General features: G+C 40.4%; 1 protein-coding gene across 2 annotated transcripts; it reads right to left on the bottom strand.

The window, feature by feature from the left end:
• Positions 1-428: 428 nt before the first annotated feature.
• Positions 429-17,057, bottom strand: LOC308569864 (mycocerosic acid synthase-like polyketide synthase). Of its 2 annotated transcripts, none has more exons than XM_081164085.1 (7): positions 17,025-17,057; positions 12,488-12,591; positions 11,395-11,548; positions 10,126-10,286; positions 9,093-9,296; positions 8,309-8,490; positions 429-7,243 (listed from the first exon to the last, which is right to left on the bottom strand). In XM_081164085.1, the coding sequence occupies exons 2-7, from the start codon at positions 12,546-12,548 to the stop codon at positions 1,703-1,705; spliced, it is 6,303 nt and encodes a 2,100-aa protein (XP_081020211.1). In that variant the 5' UTR covers positions 12,549-12,591; positions 17,025-17,057; the 3' UTR covers positions 429-1,702. The 2 variants fall into 2 exon arrangements, with proteins under 2 accessions (XP_081020211.1, XP_081020212.1); XM_081164086.1 differs by having other exon boundaries at positions 10,150-10,286.
• Between the last annotated feature and the right edge of the window lie 286 nt (positions 17,058-17,343).

Below are 17,343 nucleotides of genomic sequence, written 5' to 3'. Positions count from 1 at the left end.
TGCAAAGCCCTGCACGCAGCAGTTTGCTTAGGATATTTCAGGCACCACCATTCTACTGATTGACAGCGCCTCAAAACCCCTTTCAGTTGAGCCACGTTTCAAACCTGCCTGGAAATACCACCCATTGAAGTGGGTACCCCTCCTTATCCCAGATCTGTAGGGGCCTACTAAGGTAGAATCTCTTATGTTCTCTGTGACGCTGTGATATTAGCACCCAAAATGTACAATATATCAAGTTTTGCTTGTGTCATATTTTCTTTTCTTTTTTTAATGTATTTTTTTAAGATTTCTTGGTTTACAAAAATATGTGCGATGTCTCTTTTTTCGAGTTAACCTTTTCTACAGGTCAGTTTCATTTGTTGAGACATTAGTGTTACATTAGGAAGAAAAGGGGGGAAGAGGTGGAGGGGGCCATGGTGGGTGGGGTGGGGATGTTTCTATTTTACTTAATGTATGTGTGGGGTTTTGTGTCAGCATCGTTTGTGCAGGTTCTATTCGCTTGTGTTCCTTTGATGGTGAGAGAAGTTGGGGTTTGCCTAGGGTGTGGTTGCTTGTTTTGGCTGTGGACAACTTTGTTGTCATGTGTGAGTTGGGAGGGTGTTTTTGAATGTTGCGGCTGGGACGGAGGAGGGAGAGTTTGGTTGTGTTCTCCAAGCATATTGTGTCTACCTTCTGTCTCATCATCTAAAAATCTGATTCTAACCTTTGTAGCATCTTTGAAAATTGTCCTTGTCCCATTTTGTTGCCGTTATGATGTCTTCTTGGCCTCTTCTGAATTCCTGTCTTGTGTACACACACAATTTTTCTGTGGTTTGAATTTGAATTCACTCAATTGACATGATATGGAGGCATGATTTTCAATGACAGCTGGTTAAAACAGCTGCTGCTGGACCTCCCTCTCTTATCTTACAAGTAAGGAAAGTACATACAGTAGCTCCATAATTCCGAATACAGAATTCCCCCACAATACATGTGCCCTGAAGTTATTTTTGATTTCCACACATCCACAAGCATTGCTGTTCCTGTTCCTAGGCCAATACAAATATTAGAACCACACAAGAGTTTATTAATACAAATTAGGATATGTTTTGCATAAATACCCCATTATAAATCTTCATTCAAATTAATTATCTGTACTAAAGTTACAATCAATACATTTCCCATATAATTCATATTCCACTTAGCAAATAACAGTAAAAAAAAAATCAAAAAAATCAATTGTACTTAAATAATTGAATGCTAGAAATTGAAGGCTGCAATCATAGGCACGCCTCCAGAGCAACACTCTACATGCCTACTTAGAAATAAACGCCATTTTTTTTCAACTGAGCTTCATGCCAGGTAGGTCTGTGTTGGCCTGCGGTGTTACATACAGATACGTCTGTTTTGCACAATCAGAAATTTGTAGCTAAACAGAAATTCTGTATTGTGCACCAAACTGAAAAGACATTGGACTTACTCCATTTGTCATATGCATTTATATCTTCTACCACAAGCCACCTACTGTGCCTACGTCTTACCCGTCAGACTGTGGTGATAGGCATGGCCAGAACGTGTCCTGTATAGAGAGAGGTTTCCATTTTGGGGACTAGTAGTACCATGGCGATCAAGGGGTTTTGAGGTTTTGAACTGCAAAAAAACAAACCCTGAACACTAAGCCATTACTGATAATTAATTTAGTATAATTCCTGGAAATGCATTTCTACAACCAGCTTCCAACATCAGTACCTTCAGCTCCATGAGAATCGGTTGTGTCAGAATTTTCTTTCAAGTATAAGATTAAAGTTGACACTGTGGACTGAGGATCAAGTAGTTTCGTGAGAGGTATTTCCACTCTCCTTTCCGTAAAGATACGATTCTGTAGAGTTAAGGCTAATGTAGAGTCTACACCCAATGATGAAAGTGGCGTATGCATTGAAAGATCAACAGGGATTGTTTTAGCCAGGCTTTTCAAAAGTGCGATTGCATAATCTACAGGCTCATTTAGAGAGTGGTTTTTGAATCCAGCTTCACCAGCAAGCTCAGGATTACTACCTGTCTCTTCAGAAACAAGTTCATAAAAACGACTCTTCAGCGACAAATTTTGAGATAAAACATGATCAGCTAAAGTTTGAAAATTCAATTTTAACACAGCTTGCTGAGGTTTATCCAGAATTAAGCTTCTTTTTAGATATTCATGAATCTCGTTCACTTGCAGATCCTCTATTCCTTTCGTTTGTAACCTATAATTTTGATAGTGTTGTTGATCTTGCAAGGCTCCAAGATTTAAAGCACCCCAGTTAATGGACTGCGCTGGAAGGCCACTGTTTCTCCTGTAATGACAGAAGAGATCCAGGAAGGAATTGGCAGCTGCGTAGTTTGACTGTGTTGCATTTCCAAGAAACGATGAAATAGAAGAATAACATACAAAGTGGTCAAGCTCCCTTCCTTGCGTGGCACGATGAAGATTGATTACCCCTGCTACCTTTGGATTTAAAACTTCCTCAAAGTTTGACATGTTGAGGGTTTCAAGAAGCCCATCATGCAAAGCCATAGCACTGTGGAATACACCTTTAACAGGAGAGTTTGGGAAAAATTTACTGATTGACTTGATAGCTTTCTCAACCTCTGAACTGCAAACAATGTTAGACTGCAAGTTGACTATTCTGCTCCCTTCACAGTGATCCTGGAGAGCATTTATTTCTTTTTGCTCCTCCGTGCTTGGATTCCTCTGTGAAAGTAGCACAATGCACCTGCCTCCATTCTGAGCTACAAATTTTACAGTTTCTAAGCCAAGCCTAGTGAATTCATCTGCGACTATATAAACTGCATTCTGCTTAAACATTCTCCTGTCTGTTTCAGGCTCTGGTATATCTGATATCTTGCTGTCTTCCTCATCACTTTTTAATACTGCAACTGGGAAATTCTTGCAGTTGAAATAGGATGCAACATCAGGCCTCAGATGCTTTCCTGCTTGCTGAAAAATGAAATATGCGATATCTTTTAATTGTTTCATATTCATTGACTTCAGCCAACAATACATCTCCTTCTGAGATCGTATCAGATATGCTTTCTGGAAAATGCGGATAAGACTGACAGTGTGAATATGGATATTTTCATGATCACTCCCAGCCAGATACCTCAAACATTCTGGTTGTTCATTGCCATAAACCAGTACAACATCTCGGAGATGGAAAAGACAGCTTAGGCCCTCTTTAAATAGTCCATTTAGTGGAGGTAGAAAAATAAGGGCATTGCACTGATTAACACGTTGCCATAGACCAGTTGTATGGTTTGTAACTATTATTTTCCAAGCTAATTCCTGAGCTGAAAAAGTAAGCACTTTGCACAAAACTGACTCAGGCTCAGTGCAAACAATACCTAATATTTCATTATGTTTTGGCACTGGCAGCGTTTGATGAAAAATCTCCCTTGCTACCCAGAAGAACGAAGTACATGGTATATTTCTGAAACATGGAAATTTTTGAGTACTGAAACAAACTGTTTCTGGAATATTAATTCTTGACGCTGCAGAAACCGGATAACATGAAGCAATATGATCTCCCACTTTTACCTTTTTCACCTCACTACCTGTTGCTGTTACAGTGCCAGTAAAGTCTAGAGCTAATAGCTTGTGTTTATCTATAGTATCTGAATTCCAATACAATGTTTTCCCAAACTTGCAGCTGGACACGCTAACAGGGAAATAGTCTTCTGAGTGGATGCTTATTTTTTCAAGTTGAACTTCAACACTGTGGTTGCCAAGTTGAGTACGTGAATTGGCAACTTTAACTGACAGATCATTCATACAGTATGGATCTCCTGTATACAAGATGCAGAAGTCTGAGTTCTGAAGTGGGTGGGAAGGTGTATTGAAGGCTGTGGGTTCAATCTGTGTGCGCCTAATTTCAGAACTATAAATTCGTCCCTCATCAATCCAGACTTCTGGATAATCCTGTGCTTTATATTTTACTAAAACATCAGCTAAGGCCGAGATATCTATTGCATTTGTAGAGCTGATGTCAGTAATCTGAAACGTTATTTCCGGGACTTCAACCATACATGTTCGAGCCATGCCGTACAAACCAAAGCCAGTGTTTATATGGTCTACTTTCCTTTCTGATGTCCTGTAAGTGATTACTGTAATGGAGCAATGGGACTTCTTCTCCTTTAATGCAATAACAACTTGGCGAAATGCCTCACAGCATCTTACTGAATGTTTCACCACTTTCTCTGGCAAATTTTCATTCAGTTTTTGGATGCCCCACATAAACAGAACATCATCATATCCCTGAAGTTCCATATTAATCTTACTTTGTGCATAGGTATCTGTTCTCTTAGCTGCCAACAATTTCTCCCATTCCTGATACGCAACAAATCTAGACTCGCTATGTAAGTAATTCTTGAGCTGCTGCGATATTCCAAATTTGTCAGCAAACACCACAACTCGAGGTGCTTTGGGCAGATTATGCATTGCTTGATCAGAAGTTATTTCCTTCCACTGATTTTCAAACAACAATTCATTTTCTTTCCTGGGAATTTCCTGTACCAAATTAATTCGAACACATCTCAGTTCTACCAGAACGGAGCCTTGTTTATCTGTGAAGCATCCACAAAACTCTAAGAAATTGTCAGTGGACTTGGTTGTTTTTAAATATATAATCATTTCCTCTTCCAATGAGCGAGCAACTGCAAGACTACTTATACCAGAAGGTAAAACTACTTTGTTATTGGAAGTAACTGCAGCCAGAATACCTACCATTTGCAGAAAACAATCCAAAAGGACTGGATGGATATAATACTCATACATTTCTTCTACTGTTTGTCTCTTCACTGTAACAGTTGTCACAGCTTCTTTCAAGTCTTCACAATAAAATACATTACTTAGCTGCCTGAAAGTAGCATCATAGTTGGATCCAGACTGAGCCAATGTTTCATAAACCTCATCTTCGCTAACAACAGATCTACACCTCTGAAAAATGTCTTTTAAGGAAATACTCTTTTCTTCAATTGATGTTTCAGGGTTCTTTCTGACTTGTCCCGAAGCATAAACTGTATTAGCTGAACCTGATTGTATTCTGAACTTTGACACTGTTTGTTGTGGCTCAACCTTTATCTTCAAAGCATGGAGATTTTCATTTAAAACACATGGTGCAGGGAAAAATATATTCATTTGACAATAACTTAAGGGTACTTTTGGCCTTGAGCTCGTCATCACGGCTGCCAGAGCAAGTTCCACCAAAACAGCTACAGGAATTAATGCAGCACAGTAGTTGTGCTCATATAAATGTGGTTTCAGAGCCTCAGAAATAGAACATATGAATTCTGAGTTATCCTTATTTGTACTGCAAATTAAAGAATGGTTTGAGCTTACACCTCTGCTGTTTGCTTTCTGATGCAGCATGAGTTTATGATGATCAAAGTGATACCTGGGATAAGCTGATGGTACACTTTGATAACCTTCATAAAAATGCTGCCAATTCACATTCAATCCCAATTCAAAAAGATCTTTCACTAGATTAAGAAGAGTCACATATTCCCTATCCGTTTGCAAAGAATGAAAAACTCTGGTTTGCGTCCCTAATGTCTCAACGATGTATCTCTGCAAAGCTCTTTGAGGACCTATTTCCACAAATGCAATGTTGTCCTTGCCTCTTACTGAGGTTATTATGGCCCCTGCAAAAGAAACAGGATCCCGAACCTGTCTGGCCCAGTAGGTGCCTGTAACAAAATCGCCATCTGAAACGGCCTTCCCTGTTGCTGTTGAAATAAGCTCAATCTCTGGCTTCCTTTTCTTTAATTCTGATAAGTTTTCTGAGAGTTCTGTTAGTACCGGTTCTATCATGTGGCTGTGATATGCAGCTGGCCCATCTAAAGTATGAAGAAATATGTTTCTTTTACTGAAGTGCTCAGCCAGATCTTTCTGAATGGAGTGGATAGACACTTCATCTCCTGATAGGGTGCAGGACAAAGGACTGTTAAATGCTGCAACGCAGACTTTCCCGGAATATGCTCCAAGGGCTGCTGACACTTCTGCAACGGGAATGTTGCCAACCACCAGCATTCTGCCTCCAGTGACTTTAGCCTGTAGCCTGCTTCTGTGGTAGATGACTTTGACAGCATCTTCCAGGGAAATCAAGCCAGCACAATGGGCAGCAGCTACTTCGCCAACTGAATAGCCAACAGCACCAATTGGCTTAACGCCCCAGTGTTGCAGGAGTGTAACCAAGGCCACCTGCAGTGTAAAGAGTAAGGGCTGGGCAACTTCAGGCCTGGGCAAATCATTGTGCTCACTTTCTGTTAAATTCAAAATTCCAGTGGGTGAAAGCTGTTGAAATAATTGCTTGATTTCAATACATTTGTCTCTGAAGACGGGCTCAGATTTCAGCAGGATTCTACATATCCCTTTGAAATTCAAACCATTACCGGAGAACACAAAGATCAATTGTGCAGGCTTTTTCCGTGAAACAGTTTCCATTTCAGTTGAATTAAGCTGTTGCTGTAAGTGCTGGAGAGAGGATGCCACAAACGCTTTTCTGTATTTGTGGTTTATGTGACTTCTTCTACAAGCAGATGTGTAGGCCAGATTTGGGAGTGTCGCTGATTCACTGGTATTAAGGTACCTAGCTGTGTCTTCTATCGCCCGTTTGAGAGAACTTCTTAAAGCTGCCGAAATGACAAATAATTCGACGGGCCTTTTGGCTGGAAGGGTAACCTGGGCCTGTTTAAATTGTTTGACAACCACATGGGCATTGGTCCCACCAAATCCAAAACAACTGATCCCAGCAACTCTGCCGTATTCACCAGGCTCCTCCCACTTCTCCACTGTTGTTGGGATGGAGAGATTCAGTTTCCCTGTATTTATGCTGCTGGTGCTCTCTGAAAAGTGCAAGGATGGGACTATCTTCCCATGGTGCATCATGAGAAGAACTTTGATTAAGCCTGCTGCCCCAGCAGCTGACTCTGTGTGCCCAATGTTCCCTTTAATGGAGCCAATCTTGAGAGGGGGCAAATCGGGAGGCCTTTTTCTGCCAATGACATTGCCTAAGCTCTCTGCTTCAGTGGCATCTTCATTAGGGATTCCTAGACCATTTGTTTCAATGTACTGAACAGCTGAAGGATCAATATATGTTGGATAAATGTTAAGTAACAACTTCTCTTGTGCTGCTTGAGATGATCGCGTGCCTGGAGCAACAGAACTTCCATTCTGGTTGATTGCTGTGATGCTGATGATGCCCCATATTTTGTTGAATTCTTCCTGTGCCTATTTGTGGACAAAAGATTCGAGGAATACACAATGTTATCAAACATTAAGTAACTGTTGCAGCATGATTATATTTAGATTTGTTTTAACAGCGACAGCACTGATCAATTTTGTTTGAGAGCAGTGTTTGGACCTTTCAGTAACACGGAATCTTCTCCTCATCTGTAACTTCCTGTGACATGTTGCTTTGGTGATATAATTACCAAAGTCCATGATCCCAAACTACCTACTGCAGGGCAGTAGGATATACAACTTTATGCTGAATTCACTTTTTTCTGCACCATGGTATTACTCTTAAGCATTACTTACAGTACAAGAGCAGCAAGATATTACAGCCATTTATTTCGAGGGATATTGGGGAAATTTGTAATTATTATGAGGCAGTTATGCATTTTTTAGTGGCTAACTATTTCTTGTTGGACTGTTTTCTGGTTAATAGTTTGGAATACTTCATTAGTGAGTAAATTAAGGGGTCAGTCTGGTGTAATCAGAATGTCAGACTACTACTGGGAAGATCAAGTTTCAAATCCGCTTTCAGTCATTAATCTACAGTAATCGTGTGGCTTTAGATCAATGACCATCTTTCCGTCATTGGATAACAGGGTAGAGCACAACGTATGCCACCTTGAGTTCCTTTGAAGAAAGACAGGATATAAATATAATAAATAAATAGTATCTGTTTAGAAGAGAGTCTCATGATAATTGGGAATCTCTCCAATATCTTCTAATTTAGATACCAATCAGAATTCGGAGGTTAAAACCTCTAGTTCAGGGGATCATGCCAAGAAAGAGCAGCCAAAGGTAGATGGCCATTTTGAAGGCTTAGTGACATAGGCAGAGAATCTTTCTGGAACTGTTTCTGGAGATTTGAGACAGAGTAGCATCAGTGCTACCTTGAAGGAATGCCTGTTTGCCTCCACTTAGGTTCTGCTTGGGCATATTTTTTAAAAAAGCAAATATTACAAAGACAGCAAGTCTCTGGTGTTCTCCTTTCCAAAGCACACTAGACCCAATGAACATCCCTGGGACATTTGGGAAATTGAGAGTTCAGTATAAACACCCTACCTTTACCAGTGGCTTTAATAAAAGAACGCCACATCCTTCTCCTCTTCCATAGCCACCTGCATGTTTAGAGAAGGGTTTACTAATTCCGTCAGGTGATAAAAGGTTTGCTTTACTCAGAGATACAAACTTCCAAGGCTCTATGATGCAATTGACTCCTCCGCAGATAGCAGATTCGCAGTCTCCTATATCAAAGGTACAGAAAAACAAAACAAGCCTGAAATCATGAAAGGGGGAAAACGAATATTTCATTCACGTAGCCACGAGGTGTTGATACCATCTGTGTCATCATGGTGATTTCTCTTGCAGAATCCTTTGTTGGGCATATCTTTGTCTCTCATCTCCATGTTTTAAACTAGCCTCTCCTGGATCAGGCAGGGCATAAGCAGTGGAACGTTGGTTGTCGAACGTAATCCGTTCTGGAAGACCATTTGACTTCCAAAACGTTTGACAACTGAGGCGCAATTGCCGGTTGGCAAAATCCACTGAAAAAATGGAGAAATGCACCTCAGAAGCCATTCGACTTCCTAGGCGCGTTCAAAAATGGAAGCATTCACTTCCGGGTTGTCAGCGTTTGAAATCCGCAACGTTCAACTTCCGAACTGTTTGACAACCGAGGTTCCATGCACCACCTAGCACAGTGCATTACAGTTGATATAATACACAGAAAAATCATTTAGTGATCCACTAAGACCCTCAGCAATTTTCAAGTGGTCTATGGGGGGGTGGGGGAAGTTTGGGAATCACGGTTAATGGTATGCATAAGAAACCTAGTAACCAAGAATACCTTGTTTAATGGCTTTGTAACCAAGGTCTAAAGCAGAGAGAAAAGATGAACAAGCTGTATCAATGGCAATTGATGGTCCAGTCAAATTAAAAGTGTATGAAATCCGATGAGCAGCTGTACTCATTGCTGCCCCTGTGGCATCATAATGGTTTATTTCAGCAACTGCCCTGCTGGTTATAGATTCATAGTCTCGATTCATCAGGCCTGTAAATACAGAACATTCGTTTTTAAGGTCAATTTACACTCAAATCTACATCTAGTACTGGTTTTTATTCTTCACCTCCTATCCTACAATTATTTATTATTTCACTTTTATTCTGTGTTTCTTCTAAGGCACTTAAGCAGCATGTGTTTCCCCATCTCAGTTTCCCTTCACAGTAAATCTGATAACCAGCCTCGCACACAACCAACATACTAAATTTTATTAATGCATGAAGGGGTTAAAAACATAGAGTGAGCTCTGCTGCCAAGCTTAGCTATGTCACTTCCCCTGACCTTGGGATGAGATAGGTAATCAGGCTTATGGTCCCATCTACTTGAGAAACTCAGTGTGTGAGGAGGTTTGAGCTGCTTGTTTCAGCTCAGCCACATGGCTCTCACCAGCCACCCTTGTGTTCATATTCCAATAAATCTAGGAACTTTTACCACTTTGTAACTAAGCTAAGTTTTCCTGCCTGTGCAATGTTTTCTGATGAACGTATGGAAAAGCACATGAAGCTGACATTTGATGAGTTTGTAAGTAAACCAATTTTTAAATTACCAAACTTGTGGCCTTTTCCTATGCTGGGGAAGAGAGGAATTTAGGAACTCACTTGGAAAGACATATTTTAAAGGCCTAACAATATTATCCAATATTGTCAATTCTGACAAAGCAATTATCTAGCGTCTTCCAACATCATTTTATTTGGAATTGCCAGGTGTAAACACCCATATAGATGTGGTGTTACCAATCGTTGTGTGGCTCCCTCTAAAGCAGATATATGGTATGCAATGTAAATATACAAAATCTTCTGCATCATAGCTATTATCTTACCAACAAAAACCCCTGTTTTGGTACCACTAATGTTTTCAGGAGTGACTCCTGCATCTTCCAGCGCTCTGTAGGTACATTCCATGAGTAACTTTTGCCGAGGATCCATACGCTCAGCTTCCTCATTGCTGATGCCAAACAGCTTGTTATCGAATGCATTCAATCTAAAAAAAATGAAACACACTCAACGGGAAGCGGAACATGTTCTGCTTCCAAGGCAAAGTTCACAAACCAAAACACCTTCCAGGTTTGCAGCATTCTAAATCCAAGTTGTTCATAAACTAAGCTGTTCTTAAACCAAGGTACCACTGTATGAAGCTGGTGGAAATAGCAGTGAAACACCATGGCTTGAAACTATTGCACCAGGAAAAGCTGCACTGCAGTATAATCAGGGCTCCCCCTCCCTCACCAGAACTCACTGGAACTCAGTTTGCAACTCTCAGGTGGGCGCCATTGCCATTATAAGAGGACAAGGGAGGTGTTCATTGTGAGTTCCACCACCTCTTTTTCTAGAAAAAGAGCGCTGGGAATAAGGATAACTCTCATGTGGGAGACAACAGTCCTAAAATGGGTTATAGCTGCCTTAGTCCCTGAAGCAAGAATGAGGCATTTGTTGGGCACACTGGCTGTGATTTATGGGACATTTGGAGGAGCACAGAGACAACATCTGGTCTGAAGGCACTTAGGGACATCTCCTTACTGAAGCTGAGCAGGTCCAGATGTACCTGGGTTGGTGACCGCCTGGGAACTTGGATTCCATGATGGAAGGAGGGGTATAAAGTGTAAGGAAATAATAATGATAATAATGAATTTATTATTGTTGTGGCGATTATTAACTAGTCACTTTTTCAGAAAAAAAGAACTCAAAGAGGCTTAAAATGTGCCTCTGCTCATGCTGCTCACCAAACCACCTCAGCATGGGTCCTGCCCTCAAGGCCTTCCGATCATGTAGTTGGAAAAGAGATTAATACCCACACTTGAAATTGTAGCTGATGAGCAGAATGTGGAGGGACATTAGTATTATGATGACATCACCTTTTTTTGTGAAGTTCATATAGTGTACAATTTCAGCATAAGATTTGCACCCAAAGCAGCTCCCGTAGTGTGGAAATGCATTCATTATAACGCAGCACTTTGAGATTGCTCGTTAGTTTTAAGAGATATTTTGAAAGGTTCATATAATAAAACATATTACATCAGCGAGTCATTTCAAGGGGGAAATGTGCAAGTTTAGAAAGTCTGAAGGATTTATTAGCAAAATATATGACTTACTCATCAAGAAGAGCAGCACAAGTTGTACGTATTTTACCTGGTTTGTGGTCACCTGGATCATACCACTCTCTAATGTTAAATCTTTCTGGAGGTATTTCTGTAGTGCAGTTTCTGCCATTCTCTAACACTTTCCAGAAACTGTCAATTCCTTCACCTGTTGCATGAAGATTTAAATATACATTTTTAGATGTATTAAAATATACTGTTTTCGTTTTCAAAATGTCAAACCTGCCTTGTTCAGTTTATCTGAACTTACATGAGAAATCCAACTTTCAAAATGCAATACAAATTAAATTTGCATTTCATGTGCTACAAAATTTCAAATTTCATAGAAAATTGGACCTTTTCCTAAATCACACAATCTCATCATACTGTCTGTAATTTTTCTGCATGATGTTCTTATGAAAATTGCATTCAGCTGTTACCATATTTGTTTGGATGGCATCTCGCAGATGAGAGCCATCTAGTTGTGAAGGCATAAGGTTTAGGTTAGCATATTCCAAGTTCAGGAAGGCAAAATACATAATTAAATTGATATGTGCTATTCTGCTTGTTGTGGAAGTTAGATCATACATTTAAAGAGTATTGATGAGATGCAAAATTCCAAGATCTGTCATGTAACAAACCTGAATTTCCAGTGGACTTCATAATATCACAGACATTCACTTCTCCATGTTCATGACAGGGACATATTAAAAATATTTATAGCAAGAATTTAAATACAGTGATACCTCAGGTTAAGTACTTAAGTCGTTCCGGAGGTCCGTTCTTAACCTGAAACTGTTCTTAACCTGAAGCACCACTTTAGCTAATGGGGCCTCTTGCTGCTGCTGCGCTGCCGGAGCACGATTTCTGTTCTTATCCTGAAGCAAAGTTCTTAACCTGAGGTAATATTTCTGGGTTAGCGGAGTGTGTAACCTGAAGCGTATGTAACCCGAGGTACCACTGTATTGGTATCTCTCAATAACTAGTGCTGAGTTCTTAGTTTACTCTTACTTTAAATCACGAGAAAGCTTTATGCCATAGAACAATAAAAATAGTGAAAGAAACATGGATAACTTTCTTATATCACTCCCCCCCCTCAAAGACTTACCTCCAGGAAAGTTGCATCCTATACCCACAATAGCTATTTCATTCTCAGACGCCATCTTCATTTTATTTTTCTACTTGTGTTGGTCACTGAATGAGGCAATCGTCCTGTGGAAAAGAAGGCAGAGTTGTAAGTATTTATTTTTAATTGGTGCCTACTCCTTGAAATATAAGCAACCCTTTGTGATGACCGCAGAGTAATATTCTTCGATGAAGAGCAGATCAGTTCATAAATGTGTGTGTATGTACGTGTACTATATAGCTATACAGTACCAATCTCTGAGGTACAGTGGTGCCTCGCAAGACGAAATTAATTCGTTCCGCGAGTCTTTTCGTCTTGCAATGTTTTTCATCTTGCGAAGCACGGTCCGTCGCAACTGCGCGTCTTCAAGCGGCTTTAAGAAAAAAGTGAACAAATTCGCAAGACGTTTTCGTCTTGCGAAGCAAGCCCATAGGGAAATTCGTCTAGCGAAGCAACGCAAAAACCAAAAAAACCCTTTCGTCTAGCGAGTTTTTCGTCTTGCGAGGAATTCGTCTTGCGGGGCACCACTGTACATTGAGATTCAGATGTGATCCTGTTGCAATAAACAAACAGAACAGCAGGCGGCAACCTACAGGTCACCTGGGCAACCAAGCACAGATGAAGGGAAAGTTCAAGGTCTATTGTGGAGGTCAAAGAAAGAGGACTGACATCCAAATCCTGTGTAAGAAAAGTAGGCAGTTCCATAAAGATTGATACGCATACATGAGTTGGCTGCTGAAGAGGAAGTCAGTGTTTTGAGACTTAAGACTCTCCTGAGGGCCAGACTGTGAGTACTGAGGGGAATTCCAAGGCCCCACCTTCCACTTTACCTTTAAAGCAGAATCTTGCCCCATTAAACAGTCATAGCATCCCCCAAAGGATCCTGTCAGTAGTGCTTGCCGAGAGACCCTTATTCCCCTCACGCCGCTACACCTCTCAGTGCGGCGAAACAATAAATCCCTCTTACCTCTCTTTTTAATAAGGAGTATAATGGGGAAAGTGCTCTAGAGCGCGTGAGGTAACTTACACTTGACGTACTACAGGTATGCCAATTCTAGGGGGTTTAGGTGTTTTCAGTCCCCTCAATATTTGTTTGAAGGCGCCCAGCGCCCCCCCCCCAATGTTGAGGGAGACTGGTGCAACACACACTGACACACATAAACCAGTCTTGGGGGGGGGGGGACCTGGCGCCTCTCACATAACATCTAACCTTTTTAAAATAAAATAAAATGTTTCTATTACCGTGGTACCTTAGTTCTCAAACGCCTTGGTACTCAAACGCCTTGGTTCACAAATGCCGAAAAACCCGGAAGTAAGTGTTTTTTGGAAGCCGAACGTCCGATGTGGCTGTCGGCTGCTGTTTATGGGGCGCCTTCACCTATCAGAAGCTGCGCCTTGGTTTTTGAACATTTGAGAAGTCAAATGGACTTCTGGAAAAGATTAAGTTTGGTACTTTTGTTTTTGCTATTTCTTTTGCGTTTTTGTTTATGAGGCTTTTTCAGTTAATCTGCTTTTGTGACTGTGTGGAACCCAGTTCAGCTACTGATTGATTGATTGAGTGACTGAGTGACTGCGGAAATGGATAACACACACACACACTCATCCAAACAATGACAATCATCAGTGAAGGTAAGAAAAAAAATTAATTTTAATTTTTATCATCTACAAAACTTATTTATTTTATAGTACAGTACGTTGATTATTGCTTTCATTTTATGGATCAATTGTATTGTTAGATAGTGAAATTCATGTTAAATTTCTGTTTTTAAAAGTCTGGAACAGATTAATCCATTTTGCCTTACTTTCTATGGGAAAGCACACCTTGGTTTTTTAACACTTTGGTTTTGGAATGGACTTCTGGAACGGATTAAGTTTGAGAACCAAGGTACCACTTTACTGATATGCTTCCCACCCCAGGATCCATCCTCATTTATTTATTCCCTGCAAACAAATCACAATGGAAGCTCAATGAAAAGCCAGTGTATAATCTCCCTTCAAACAAATCAGGATGAATTTTTAATAAACAGGAAGCCAGAGATGGCTAAGTCTTCACAGCAAAGGAGAATCCTGTTGTGAACAAAGGTTGTCATCAAGTGAGACAATTATTTGAAGGGCAGAAAGCTACATTTGGGGAGGAATGTAGTCATCTGGTCTTTATGGGGTTAGATTTCATACTTCTTCTTATAAGAAGGAGTAAGCCTCCAGCTTTTTGAGTTTTCTCCCCAATTCTTTCCAGCTTCTGTTTATAAACATCCTGTTTTGGCTGGCCTAGATACAGTGGTACCTCGGGTTAAGTACTTAATTCGTTCCGGAGGTCTGTTCTTAACCTGAAACTGTTCTTAACCTGAAGCACCACTTTAGCTAATGGGGCCTGCTGCTGCTGCTGCTGTGCTGCCGGAGCACAATTTCTGTTCTCATCCTGAAGCAAAGTTCTTAACCCGAAGCACTATTTCTGGGTTAGTGGAGTCTGTAACCTGAAGCCTATGTAACCTGAAGCGTATGTAACCTGAGGTACCACTGTATATAAATTGAGCAGCTGCACTCACTTTACTCCTTACAAAAGATGTTCCTGTGTAAAATGAGCTTTTCTCTTTTATTAGGAGCTATCGAAGAAAGTCCAATAAAAATAAAAATATCCCACTCACATCCCATCCCTCTGTGAAGTATTTCACACTTGCATTGTTTGCAAGAGGCTGTTTATGTTAATGTTAAGCAATTGTTGTGTAAGCGCCTATACTTTGCCCTTTGCAGAAATTTCAACCTGGTCTATTTCTGCATTGTGCTATTGACATTTAAAACATCAATTTTAATTCCTTACTCCCCAGGACAATTTTTCTATAATGACAAATCATAATTGAGTATCAGTACATTAAGGCGTGAGATGATTATCGGAACCAGTTTGCAGAAACAGCTACCAACAGTTTAGGAATGCAGCAGTTCTGCTATGGCAAGAGCAGGGGACGGAGGCATCCTCCCTTTGAGATGGAACGCCCCGAGTCTCTTCCTTTAACTGATGACTAACAATGTAGTCACAGTGTAATGAATCTGAGGATCCTCCCAGCTCCCACACAAACAAGGTGTTTTCAGAAGAGCATGGAAGCTCTCCTGTTTGCACACCAGCATTTTGTTTCCGACGGTGGCTAACCAGATGCCTCTGGAAAGTTTTGTAAAATTGTACCAGGGGTTATTCCAGATTTGCTATTTCTGGATAGGCTTCCGTCACATACCAAAAAATTCAGGCTGCACAATTAAAGTTGATAGGGTGCTCTTGCACAACAAAAACATTCCCCCCCCCACACACACACCAGAAAAGGTAGAATTTTGGGATAAGGGGATTGGTGGGCAATTGCACTGGAAAGTGCGGAATAATTTATTGATTAAATGTATACACCTACAAGGATCACAGAGCAGTTTACAATATAAAAACACAAAAGTACATAATGTAATAACTAACAAAGCAATACCCTCGCCCCTCACCTTTTCCGGATTGAGAGAGTCATCTGACCAGTGAGGGGGCCCAGCTCCTTAAAAGAAAGATCAGCCCCCCCTAGTGCCTTGGCCCCAAGGAGCTGGCGCTCTGGCCCCACACAGTTCAAAAGGCCTGGGTGAAGAGGGATGTTTTCACCTGGCACCTATAAATACGTAAAGGCACCAGGCTTTGAAATTCCTGAAGTAACATGCTTCAGCTAAGGGGTAATTCCACTTGCTCTACTCATGTTCTCTGGGACACACATGCCTGCAAATATGCATATTTATCCTAAGTATATCATATAGCATTAAGACCAGTGCTTTTATTAAAGAAAAAAAAGGTGCCAGTACTCAGTTTGGCTGGATCATGCCCAATATCCTTATGGAAATCATGAAACAATTGTTATGCCTCCCGATAAAACGAAAAGAAGATCTTATTATGGAAAAACTAATACTGAACCATCTTCAATAAAAGCATCCTGGGCACATTGGAAAAAAAGCAGCTGAATAGCTTTGTAGGTGTAAATAAAGCACATTATGTAAGTTTCTACAAGCAGTTAGCAACACACAAGTAAAATATTAACTGCTCAACGACTTTATGATTTCAGATAACTTCAGGTGTGCATGCATTAGAGATATATACACCACCTTTGTGTGACGGGGGCAAACTGGTCCTGGGTGCCCATTTCTCCAAAACATCGTCAATAAAAGTTACGTTCAAATTAATCAGCTACAGAACGGAATGTTATCTTTTCCAAGGAGAAAAGGCTGAATTGTTCAATCTACATTACACACACACACACACACACACACACACACACACACACTAAACATTATATGCGGATACTCACATAAACAAAAAGCTTGAAAGACATACACATAATGTACAATAGTAGTACAGAGAACAACTTGAAGCATTCTGTTTACATATTTAAGATTTCCATACAATAAACACAATCACATATAAATAAAGCCCATCCTTTTTTTTTAATGCACTTCTCCATTTTGTTTGTTTCTGCAACCAATACGTCCTCTGTTTAATAACACCTACCTTAGGCATGGATTTCCCAGGTTCCATGTGCTCTTTATAAAGATCAGTTATCAGTTACACTGTCAATGAATCCCCAGTCCTTACTCTCTGTACAAAAGTCTATGGCTCCCTTAGTTGTTCTTCATATTTTCTAGACGCATTCAGGCTAGGCTGTCTGGTTATACCAGAACAGGCATCATGCTTAATTGGCAAGTAAACAGCACGTGGTTTTGTACACTGTCTTTCAACAGTTGGAGATCGCAGAAGCTAATGAAACATAAATAAGATTTAGAAAGGTAAAATTGCCATGGCAGAAGCAACAGCCTCAGACCACCAAATG

This window comes from Podarcis bocagei (assembly GCF_964188305.1).
Source record: "Podarcis bocagei genome assembly, chromosome: 12".
NCBI lineage: Eukaryota > Metazoa > Chordata > Lepidosauria > Squamata > Lacertidae > Podarcis > Podarcis bocagei.
This window is presented reverse-complemented; position numbering and strand designations above follow the sequence as displayed.

Coding starts and splice junctions, on each gene's coding strand:
- LOC308569864 (XM_081164085.1), bottom strand. CDS start 12,548: ATGAAGATGGCGTCTGAGAATGAAATAGCTATTGTGGGTATAGGATGC. Junction 8,491..9,092: donor TTACAAAGCCATTAAACAAG/GTATTCTTGGTT, acceptor CCTTTGATATAG/GAGACTGCGAATCTGCTATC. Junction 7,244..8,308: donor TATTAAAGCCACTGGTAAAG/GTAGGGTGTTTA, acceptor GTCCACAAATAG/GCACAGGAAGAATTCAACAA.